At 34.2% G+C, this 12,203-nt stretch overlaps 1 protein-coding gene across 2 annotated transcripts; it reads right to left on the bottom strand.

Moving 5' to 3' along the window:
* Nucleotides 1-3,854: 3,854 nt before the first annotated feature.
* LOC114376873 (protein HIRA-like) lies at nucleotides 3,855-11,964 on the bottom strand. 2 transcript variants are annotated; one of them, XM_028335184.1, is made up of 11 exons: nucleotides 11,825-11,964; nucleotides 11,137-11,307; nucleotides 10,014-10,289; nucleotides 9,559-9,810; nucleotides 9,086-9,483; nucleotides 7,949-8,960; nucleotides 6,959-7,157; nucleotides 6,528-6,768; nucleotides 5,575-5,697; nucleotides 4,992-5,109; nucleotides 3,855-4,509 (listed from the first exon to the last, which is right to left on the bottom strand). In XM_028335184.1, exons 2-11 carry the CDS (start codon nucleotides 11,242-11,244, stop codon nucleotides 4,150-4,152), a joined length of 3,087 nt encoding a protein of 1,028 aa, XP_028190985.1. In that variant the 5' UTR covers nucleotides 11,245-11,307; nucleotides 11,825-11,964; the 3' UTR covers nucleotides 3,855-4,149. The 2 variants fall into 2 exon arrangements, with proteins under 2 accessions (XP_028190985.1, XP_028190986.1); XM_028335185.1 differs by lacking the exons at nucleotides 11,137-11,307; nucleotides 11,825-11,964 and having other exon boundaries at nucleotides 9,559-9,813; nucleotides 10,014-10,152.
* Between the last annotated feature and the right edge of the window lie 239 nt (nucleotides 11,965-12,203).

Here is a 12,203-nt window from a genome sequence, read left to right as displayed (position 1 = left end):
AAAATTAATGCAATTAAATAATATTAGCCAACTTTCTTAATCAGTCTAAATTAATTTTTGTTTAGCTTATTTTTGAGATGGGAGGAAGTATATATATTTATTCACAACTATATTTATTAATTAAACCATTACTATTCTCGGAAGAAAAAATAACTCGAGTGAGGAACATTTTGGACAAACCAATGTAAGATGTGAGATTTTGTGTTCTGACATATACGGGAAAAGATGAGTTTTATGTCAAAGATGGTTACACAACCTTTGTTGTCATGCGCAGGTGTAATTATTGGCAGAAAACTGGATTGCCATGATGTAATCATGGATGTGCCAGCATAACTGATCAACATAGAGAATATGAAGAAATGCTGTCACCAAGCCTATTAAAAAATTCTCTGTGTCATATTCCTTATGCTAAAATAATTCATCCTAGCTACGCCTTAGATCGATGTTAACAATAGAGGAAATTATCCTCATATTGATCCCCTACTCTGAAGAGGCTGCTAAGGAAGGCCTTAGGCTAGCTAGGAGGAACAGTGATGTTTAAGGACCATCAAGATCGCAAGAAGTAAAAAGCTCTAAAAAGTAACAACATTAGGAGTTCCACTTGTAAACAGTTTGATCATAATTATAGAAGTTGTCAAAGGGATGGAGTGAAGAAACAAGCTAGGGTGACAAAAATAGCCTTTCACACAACTTGGGGGAATCCATGACTTAGGGTTTGTTTACTTTTATTTTTATTTCCTATTTTTTAATTTTTTTTATGTTTTTAAAGAATTGTACAATAAATAGAGAGAAAAATTGTTTTTATTATTCTGTATAAACATTTAAAACAAAATAATAATTTTGTAAATTAAAAGTGAAAACACAAAATAAAAACAAAAAGTAAATAGAATCTTAATTTGAGAAAGCTATTGGTTCGATTCCTCTCCCAAATCCAAATGTTTGAAAACATGGCACAACAGCCCATTATGGGATATTGAAAGAAATTGGTTTATAGCCATCGCTCTTATTTGAATTAAAGAACCCAACTTACATATTAGCATCGTGTGGACCACCAAGCCCTCATAGCTTCATAAAGCTAAGCATGTTTTGGTCCTAAATCCATTCTCTCCTTAAGTTTTGTGATTAGAAGCCAGTAGCTTACTGTGAACGAGATGGATATCTCACCATCTGGCCCTAAACCCAAGATGGGGAAAGGAAAGGAAGGAGAGGAAACGAACAAAAAATAAGAGTGAGTTTCAATTTTGGAAAGAAAATGTATAAGAAAAAATATATTATCAAGCGTGAATCAATTGATCGTCTGACACATTTTTCTAGTTTCTTAACTAGTAAATTTGAATTTAAATCCTAAGTATACATTATACAACTAATTCAAATATTCAGAAAAAGAGTTTCCTTATTCATATACTACAGTCTCTACTACAAAAAGTAAGCAAAAAATGTAACTCATTTTAAATGACTTATTCTAATCCCAGTTAGAGTAGGTCAACTCAGTTTACCAACATTTCAACACCATTGTAGTATATCCCAGTAACAGGTAAAAATATAGTTAAAAGTTTATTAAATGTTAATTTCTTGTAAGTATTTAAATTATATTAAAAACAGCGGTAGCCAGTAATGCTTGATGCTGATGGGTACGTACGAGAGTAATGCTTGATGATCAATTTTAACCCTCTAGTGGGAAGGGTTTGAACATGCTAATTAATGTGGCTTGGTCTTGCATGTGCGTGTGTAGATTTTGTTCAGATCAGCAATAATTGAAAATTTTAAGCAAATGCATATAATATTTGGGAAGAAATAAATGCTTGAAGAAGTAGTTAGCTAGCCAGCCAGCTAGCCCGGTTTATTTGCTGTTTCTGGAAAATCCCAGTGTTTGAGTTTGAAGTCCGAAGCATGCATGTGCATGAGATACGAGGAGGGGTCCTTGCATGAGCAAGCTGGATTTGGACAATGATTCGTGACAGCTCTGAGATTGTGGTCAGCACATACATGTTAAATGTCTTGTCTTGTGTTTCATATTGATGCAGACTTTGGATATATGTCATTGGGAAGCAAAAAGTGTAAAAGGGGGTCAAGAAAGGTGTATATATAAGTTGATAAGCAAAAAATGAAAAAAGAAGCAGGACCACAACAACTAGTACTAGCAAGTGTGTACCCCTTGACTCAATTTCTTTCTCTTGAGCATTGATAATTACTTTCATTACAGAAGGGTGATTTGTATGTACCTCAGTTGATGACAAAGTTTTAAGTCAGTCCCTTGTTGTTTTTCATCTTTTGCTACGTTATAGTTTGAGAACAAAAGCAAAATTTAAAGTTATTTGTGTGTGGGGTTTGAAGAACTGGAGAATTGACTTTTAAAGATGATACATTTAGAACTGAGTTTTAGTCAAATTTATTGGAACTTATCAAAATGACTAATGAGTTGTAATTTTCATAAGTTTTTATTTTATTTCATTAAAATTGGTGAAATTAATTCTTTTAACTAAGTCAGTCTAACATTTGGTTTAAAGTAGACTTTTAAGATTTTTTTCTTTAGCAATGAAAACATTTTATTATAATTTTTACAATTTTATTTGAAATTTATTTTAAACTTTTATAATGCCAAATAACTTATTAAATTATAATAAATTTTATTTGATATTTATTTTTCAGTCGATTGATTTTTTTGAAACATTAGTAAAGGTTGAAGAGAATGAAGGACACGTGAAAATGACTGATAAGGTCGTTTTATGAAGAAAAAAAAGTCTAAATAAGATGAGAGACTTTTGTTTAGAAAGGAAGATATTTAGTTATTTTAAATGAACTAAGAATTTACTATAGTAAAAAAAAATTATAGTGCTAATTCTCAAAAAAAATTAGTGAAATAAATAGAATTTTGTTATTATAATATTTAAAGCAGTTATTACGAAAGTGAACAATGTAGATAAAAAAGGCTAATCTAGACCATTCAAGGCACATATGCATTGACCCAAGTCCACAAAATAAATGAATTATGCAGAATAAAGATGAAAAAATGGTTTTAAAAATATGTAAAATTAAATATTAAAAATAATTAAAAACTAAATTGTGATTTTTGTATTTTTTACTTGTTAATAATTAATCAAGTTTAATAATATGGTAAATATATTAATAAAATTTAAACCAAAAACTCAATAAAAAAATCAAACAATTAAATGAGACAATTAAAGAGGAAAAAAATGATATTATCATTTACAATCACTAACATTACCAAATATCTCCAACACATCAACCAAATATTAAAAAGTCTACTAAAATAAACTAATTAAAATTAATTTCTATCTTTGTAAAATAATACAATGGTTTCCGGATTGAACCAATAACCTTTGGACCAAACCCACTAAATTAACGGGGTTATGCAGACTTACCTGAAAAATTTGTGTTCTAATAGTCTTCATTTTATAGAGCCTGTGGGTACCATTCACGACCCATATGTTCAACTCTGCTTTCTATGGATAACTTATGATTGAATCACAAAGTAAAAAACTTCCTTATAAAACTCGGCGACAATAATATAAAAAAATTAGAGAAAGTTTTGCCTAATATTATTTTTTTATTAATTCAAATCATGGATTTGCAAATAAAAATCCAAACATGCGATGAAACTTAGTAGGTGAGCAGAGGTAGGCTTGTAACATAAACCCAATTCAACTCAAGAAAATGCCTCAGGTTGTAGGACTCGTTTCTTTAACCAGTCCCAACGGTCTTATATAACGGTTCAAAAAAGACTGTTACTAACACTCCTGATTGAGCTTTCCAGAATATAATGGAATGCTGGTAGCAATTTATGAAAGTGCAGGAAGTTTTAGCCATAAAAAAAAAAAAAATCTCAACTAACATATCAAGAAAAAAAAAACAAGAAAGAAATTCTAATTTCCTTTACTAGACATTTTACAAAAAAACAAGCTCCAAGTTGATGGGAGAAGCTACAAATGTAACATAGAACTTGTGATACCTGTGAAGAAGTGTGTGTTAGTGAGATAAACTTTAAAGGAGAGCTATCAGCATTGTTTCCTATGGGGGTACAAACATCATAAAAGAAAAACGTGATATTGGATTCATCCATGCCACTAGAACATCCTTTGTTGATACACTTCTACCCTTAATACTGCCTACTATTGTAAGATGCACAAGTTAGACACTTTCCTTAACTTGTGCATCCTGGTTAGCTTGATCTGTCATAGGGGTATCTGCACTAGCTTCATCTGTGAGTGCTGGAGGGAAATTTATTTGCTCTTTTTCCAGTGGGGTATTGTGATCCAATTTTGGTGGAGCAGTGTGCTCCTGATCTGTTGCTAGTGAACTGCTCTCAATTGGATTGGTTTCTGGCAAGGATGAATTTGGTACTGTGGGGTTTGATTGCTCTTGATTAGCATCAATGATCTCATATTCGGATAAAAGATCCATGAATTCATTAAGTAATCTCTGGACTTTTCTGTTTGATGCCATGGATGGAAGAATGTCTTCCCTAAGAAGCTTGTGCTTCCTCATTCCCTGCAAAGATTCAGTTGGAACATTAGAGAAAGAAGATACAGTGATCATTTGGTTTGACAATCATATAAGCTGTTGGTCCATAAAAGTCTCAGCATCTTCCTGTTAGGGTTTGTCATTTTTTTAAGATAAATAAATCAGTGTAATCAGCCAATAAATCTTTTTCGTGCACTTTTCCTCTATCTAGCTTTCCAATTAAGAGCTCTTCTTTTCCCCCAGTTTTTGTATTAAAAATCACTTTTATTTTGAAAAAGAAAATCAAAATCTAAAATAATTCATTTTTTACACAATCTTAAAATCTCTTTTTCAAAATCTTAAAAAGGCGGCCCCTAAATTTCAGTAATCGTCTATAGTCTATTTCAGAACAGGAAATTTTTAAAGTGTTCTTCTGCACTATTTTATCATTCCCGGCTTGACTCACTCTTTTAAATAAATGGGTATGCATAACATGATTTTATTAGATATGTAGATAGAGAAAAGCTTACAAGCACCATAGGATCCCATGCTAAGTTCTTTGAATCTGAAGATGTTTCCTCAACCATCCCAGTTGGAGGTCCAAGGAAACTCTCACACACTTCACGTAAACGAGATTCATCTGCTTCTCTGCAATAATTTTATAATCCTTTAGTCTGCAATTGTCCAAAATCACAAAGACAACACGATATGCATATATAATCACAAAGTATTAAAAATTTAAAATTAAGACTGCATTCTCTGCATAAACATACATATAGCATCTTCCTAATAAAAAAAGTTCTAGAAGACAGTTTAAAGAAGTTGCATTCTATTCATCTTGAGAATAGTCATCATGCAAATTAAAGAATTTAGTATGAGCATCATCAAAAGACTTTTTTAGCAGAAGAATTGAGTTTTAGGCGTAAACAGCTGGAGACAGACAGCAAGTGAGCAAGGTGGTTAGTGGCTGGGGGTAGTGAGAAACAGTATGTGACTTACACTTTTATAGAGAAACTAAATGCGTATACAACCATACATGCTTTATGCAAGCTCAATAAAGCGCTAAAGTATTATTTGAACAATATCTCAAAGAAAAAGAGAAAAGAATAACACCTTGCAAGAAAGCGTACGTATGACAATAGGCATTGGCGATATTCATTAGGGGATCCCAAAGCCAAGGAAGAAGCCAATTGCGTTTCCAAATGAGCACGTGTCTGCACTCCATCATCAGTAACTCTGTATCAAGGTAGTCAAGTTTAGAAAGTGTACTTTTAAAAACATCAGAATCCTAACAAAAAGGGGGAGGGGGGAAAATTATGAAACACGAGATCAGAGGCCTATGTAACAAGCACACTCCATCCTTCTAGACAAGAGTATAAATATACAGGAAATAGTTGTAGGTTTTTCAATTTTATTATGCATTAACACATCCTTAGGAGTCAGAAACAGGAGGGATCTTAACTCTTGAGAGTTGTATACTACTGGATCTCTGTTTGGTACAACAATGATACTGTACCAGAGGCAGGTTCAGCAACGAAGTTCCACCATATTCCTCAACCAGTATCATGATTAGCCACAAATGTATCCAAGAAAAAGTTTAAGTCACACCTATTAAAGAGACAACAAATATTCGACCAAAGAGGCTCCAATACGAAAAATGTTCATCAAATGAACATTGTCTAATTAAGGGGTAAAGGAAGTTAGAAAATTCTAAATGGTTTCACAGGAAATTTCGTTTTTTAGTGAGTCCAATCACATTGATTGATCCATGTAGATTACACCACTTCAATGAGAGAGATAAGCTTGGTTGTCTTTGTATATATTTATCATGATAGTTATATAACTGCATTTCTTTGGATACATTAATAAACTGCATCATAATTTGACAATAAGCTAAAGCCAACCATTAGAAAGTTACAGTCTTGAGAATTACTAATATCTACCCCACCTTCCATCCCCTTAATTCAATTTCATATTCATATGGTATCCAACAACATTTCAAATCGAGGACCAAGACCAACTACAAGCTATATATATATATATATAAAAGATTAATCAATACACACCTAGTCCAACCTGGCTTCCGAGCCAAATATTTTCTGAGATCAACCTGCAGTGCTGCCAGCTCACCGCTTTGAATCGAACCCAAACTCCATGAGCTGGAAAAATTTGATGCAGGAAAGAAATCATCTGCAACCCTCAGCCAACACTTGACATTCATGTCAAATAAGAAAGCATGGCGAGTAGCCAACACAACAAGAGGGGAACCCGATTTTGATAGTTTCACAGATATAACTTTAATAGTTCCTGAAAAGAAATGATAAATTTTAAGATAACATAGAGCCACTGAAAAAAGACAAATTGTTGGAAAACCAGGACAAGTTGTCCTCATACAAAGAAAAAAATAATAAACTGTGAGGCAGAGGCCATAGTTAAAGACCAAGCATCTCCAATATCAAACAAATGTACATAATATATATGGTAGTTGCATCTTTACCAGACGAGTTAGGACTTGAAGCAACTAGAGAAGTCAACGAATCTTGAAGAAGACAGGTTCGGTTGAATAAATCCCACAAGTACAGGGATCCTTTTCTTGTCACCAGCAGTAATGTCCAGCATTCATCACAGTCTACAAATGTAGCTGCAGAACCCATCATCATGGTAGGCATTGCTCGTCTCCCACACTTCGTGTAAATCTTCTTGGAAGCAAGAAAAAGTCAAAAAACAAAGATTTCAAAAGCATAAGACCTACATCTTGCCCATATGTTGAACTAGTACATTATGCCCATAGTTTTACAAGATTAAAAAAATTTTAAACCATGTATCTCACAGTACATAGAAATTAGTTATTTGTCACATAGTACTGCACTTATCCTAATTAAAACTCAACAATATTTTTTTCTGAAATTTGAATACCAAAAGATTATTAGCTAAGTTTGATATAACAGAGATAGTTTTCTTTAATCAATTAGTTTACATGGTAAAGTATTATGTGACAAATATCAAGTAGTAAAGTGTTAACATAGATAGCTTTCTCAATCAATTAGTTTACAGTTACAAATGATGTGTTGTATTTATGGGATATTTTAAGTGTAAGGCTGTAAGCAACTAATTATTAGTCATACAACATTACAACTACAATGGTATGTATGCCAGTGGTAAATATGCAAGAAATGAACACATTAACAACTTGAATGGACTTGATCGATGCACAAGAGATGCTACCAAGATACCAAAAGGTATAAAACATGCGATGAAAGGCCTAGAAGAAATAATTTTTAGTAACATTAAAACATGAGGATAAAAGTCTTAAAGGAAAGCACAACAAAGCTCAATAATACCAAGAAAAATATTATAAAGGATGTTGGGTACAACTACTACAGCTCAACATACACTCATAACCCATGTCCCACAATATATCAGAAATGTTAACAGAAAATAAGTACTGAAAGAAAACAATGCATGTACATGTAGAAAAGCAATTTACCTGCAGACATCCGTCGTCACACCCAACGGCCCAAAAATTTCCATTGCCAGCTAAAACAGTGACTTTTCCTGATATCCTATCAGACCAAAGTGTATGAGGACCCTTTGAGCACACAATTTCTGTTTCTTTCATTATGGATGTATTTCCCAGCCCTACAATGTCATTTACAGCATGTTCTCTTGGGCGTGCTTCTAAAAGAATAGGAGAAGAATCTTCTCCACTTTTCTTGTCAAATACTCTAATGGAAAGTGTACCACTACAAGCAGCTAAAGAACTGGAAGACATCAAATTGCTTGACTGCTCAACATTGACGCTTCCATCACCAGCAGAAGCTGGAACCTTCTCAATCACTAGGCTCTCCGAAATTGTGGCCCTAGCAGTAACCCCAGAACGCTCTTTTATATCAGTATTTCTGCCATGTGCTCCTCCCAAGGTGCATACTCTTGCACCATCTTCATTGGATACAGCTCTTTCAATATCCTTTCTGTGATCAGAAGAAACTATACGAAAATTGAGTGCTTGCTGAACTGCACCAGAAATGTTTTCCTGCTGAACAGGCACTCCTACTGCTTCTGGAATAATTCTTCTACGCCCATCAGGTCGTCTATATTCTCTTTGCTTAACAGGACTAGAAATCCGGCCAGAGGTTGCAGCTTTGTTTGACACATCACCAACTGGACCTCCACTTTTCTTGCCATCATCATTTTGAAGCTCAGCATTCTTTGCAGTAACTGCCACATCAACATAAGCCTTTGCCTTAGATTGGTTTTGTTGAACATCAGAAACCACTTTTTTGCTAGGTGTTTGCTTGGCAGAAGCAGCTTCTAGCAGTAATTGTGCTGGACTTTCAGCCAAGTTTGCTTTACGACCTTTCACATCACCATAACGACTTCTCTTCAACTCATCTAGCTCAGCATCACCTAATCTCTGACCAAGTTCTTTTACCTCAAAATGAAATGTAGCCACAGATCCATCCAAGGAACATGCAAAAAGTGAATATCCATCAGGGCTCCTATTTGAAAAGGAAAAAGAAAAAATTATAAGGAGTCACTCACAGAAATGATAAAGTAAAAATGTTAATTAAAAATATAACATTCCCAAAATAAATCAACCATGGCTAGAGATGAAGAGAAATACCAGGACAAATCCACAACACTTTGAGTACAAAAATGCTTAGCCACAAATAGAGGACGAGGACTTGCAGTAGTCCAAACAGTTATAGTTCGATCCTGACTTCCAATTGCAATAACATTATAAGGCTGTGGTTCTTTACTTCCAGTCTTGGAAGCACCATTGGTCCACCCAACAGGTACAGACTTCACTTCCTGAGCATTAGTCAAATTTCTTCTGAACATAGAATGGTTGAACTTAACCACAATAATTGGAGCATTGTGTCCTAGAAAATCAAATGTTGCAGACCATTCCCCTCTCTCTAGCACAGGGGCAGAATGCCTAGGCTTCTGGAAACCATGAGTAGTGGTGATAAAATGACCACAAGGAGACCAACCAAGACGCCTGAAAAAGGTTGATCCAAGCTGAAAGGAAGACAGGTTAATTAGGAAATAGAGTTTGTTATTCCATCAGAAATTTTTTCAAAATAAGAAACTTACTGATTTTGCCCAGTGACCATCTGTCCTATGAGCAAGACTCCAATCACTAGTTCGCCAAATAATTACAGTTTTATCATCAGATTGACTTGCTATAAAGGAGCCAATAGGATCCCAAGCAACTCCCTTAACCAAGCTGGAGTGGCCCCTTAGGACAGCAGTGCAAATGCCATTGCTCATATTCCATACATGGATAGTGTTGTCCAAACTCCCACTAGCCAATGCAGAATCATCCGGAGACCAGTTAAGATCCACCTACTTTAAGCATGGAGAAATAGATCCCAAGTTAATGATGATAATTGAAAATTTAAAACCATTCGGATAAGCAGCTAGAGATCCATTTAGATGACAAATTGGTTCATTCAATTCTGAGAGCAAATGTCAACATGGAATTAAATGGTTGAAACAAGAAAATATTTTTGAAAAAGAAGATTGAAAAATAAAAGCAACAGCATTACCACATCTGCAGTGTGCCCTCTCAAAGTCATTGCAACTTTCCAGTTTTCAATATCTGGTGGCTCTCCACTGCCAAATTCAGTGGTTCCTGAACCAGGCTTTCTCTCATGAATTAATATCACCTGATCATCAGAGCCTGATGCAACATACCTTCCATGCTTAGCCCACCTAACACAGTTGACAGACCCAAAGTGATCCCGTAGAGTTGCAAGAAGCCTTTGAGAAGAATCATCATTTTCTAAGTCAGTACTAACAGACTTCATATTCCATATGCGAACCTGTGTAGTACATAGTTGAGAATGTGAATGCATGAGAATTAATTCAAGTGCTGTAAACAAATCAAGAGAGTAAAGTTGAAAACATCGACCCACTCTAATCCTACCCAGAAGACCAGAAGTCGTATACAGCTAGATTTCTCAGACACAGAGGGACAGGAAAGTTATGAAAACAAAATAAGTGAAGAGAAACAAGAAATTTCAGCACAAATTATATTTCTTAGATGTTTAGCTGAACCTGACACTAGGCAATGCATTAATGTCAGATCTTTACTATTTCTTACTTTTTTAATATGAAAGTAATTCACCAGAAGGCACCAAGGAAATTTGGTTTCCTGAGTAAGTTGTGTGTATATAAAATACGATTGGCAAGCTCATTAGGAAGCTATTCTCATAAATATGAAACACATACAGATACTCTCTGCCCTGAAAGTCTGCATGAAGAGCAGTCTACATTGAATCAAGAAAATGCAGTGTTATTAATGGTGGATGGCCAAAATTCCACCATATAAACACACCATTGTGCCTTATGGCAGGTTTCCCTTCACAAATTGCCTATGGGGGTTGGCCAAAAATTCGCCTAAGAACACTCGAAAAATGTTAACAATTTCTACTCTTCATAAGAAACTGTAAAAATTTCAATTAATTGGAAACATATAGAAAGCAATATTCCGCTGATAGAAAAAAGGAGGAGGTGGGAAGGCAATTAAATTCCATATTCAAGAATTACAGGACTTAAAATCTTAACTCAAAGTGGGGTGCTACTTCCTTGAATACCATACAACTAAACATCCAAAATTCAAAATTATTCACAAATTTTGAGCCTCAAAGACAGAAAAAAAATCCATACCTTGTGGTCACCACCACCAGTAGCGAACCTGAGCCCTCCGGGTTGAACATCAATGGAGAAAATTTGCATGCCCTCATGCCTAACCCAACTAGGTTTCTCGGCTATCATCTTCCCCAGAAAATAAAATCTCTTCTTTCACACCAAAAAACAATCTTTCTTCCACACTGCTTGCTGCAAATTCATAAAAAAAAAAAAAAGTTTGAATTTGGGGAAGTGGAAGGAACTGAAAAGTTCATCCACTATGCTCAAAACCTACGCAAATTGCTTATTCTGAATTCCCCAAAGCACTGTGAAACCGAATCAGTAAAAAAAAAAAAAACTGAAATTTGACATGTACCCTTAAGGGTTTAGCAATTTTCATGAAAGGGGGAAACACCTAAATTGTTGAACAACCATGAAAGTTATTCTTTTTTTTAAAAAAAAAAAAAGAGTTAAAAGAGGGCAACAAGGGCCTAAGCTTTGGTGGTAAATAAGAAAAAACCCTAAAAAGTGATGCTGTTGGTGGTGGAGAAGATCGAGGGGTTAACTTCCTCGTTAACGGTCAAATCTAGCTAAAACACCAATGACTAGAAAATAAATAATAATAAATACTAGTAATATTCTAATAATAATAAAAAGAAGAAGTAATAACATAACAGAGATTGAAAAAAAGATGGGTATGGTGGGTGGATTTAAATGGGTAACTTACTTTATGTTTATGAATGTGGCTTCCAAATTGCCTAACCCTGAAATATGCAGATGATGCTAACTGGTAAGTGGTAGTAAGCAGCAACAAGAGAGTATCCAACAATTATTTAAGTGGAAACAAATACCCAGATTTCTACATTGTTTTTCCAAAATATATAGTAGTATATGTGTGTGATGGGATGCTGTTCATATGGTTTTAGTTCAATCCTTAAGTTGTATATGAGTTTAACCTAATTAAAATTTGAAAATAGACAAGATAAGATTAAAATTTTATTATTTTTTATTATTAAAAACATATTATGATAAAATATCGATATTAGGTCAAGTTAGAATGAATCAAAATCAATTCAAAAAATATAATTTAAATTCATTTTCAAAAC

Source organism: Glycine soja, chromosome 11, assembly GCF_004193775.1.
Source record: "Glycine soja cultivar W05 chromosome 11, ASM419377v2, whole genome shotgun sequence".
NCBI lineage: Eukaryota > Viridiplantae > Streptophyta > Magnoliopsida > Fabales > Fabaceae > Glycine > Glycine soja.
This window is presented reverse-complemented; position numbering and strand designations above follow the sequence as displayed.

What these genes read in the sequence shown, in the direction of transcription:
- LOC114376873 (XM_028335184.1), bottom strand. Translation starts at nt 11,244, where the DNA reads ATGATAGCCGAGAAACCTAGTTGGGTTAGGCATGAGGGCATGCAAATT. An exon ending in GAGGGCACACTGCAGATGTG is followed by an intron (nt 9,811 to 10,013) that starts GTAATGCTGTTG and finishes TGCTTAAAGTAG; the next exon opens with GTGGATCTTAACTGGTCTCC. An exon ending in TACGTACGCTTTCTTGCAAG is followed by an intron (nt 5,110 to 5,574) that starts GTGTTATTCTTT and finishes AAATTATTGCAG; the next exon opens with AGAAGCAGATGAATCTCGTT.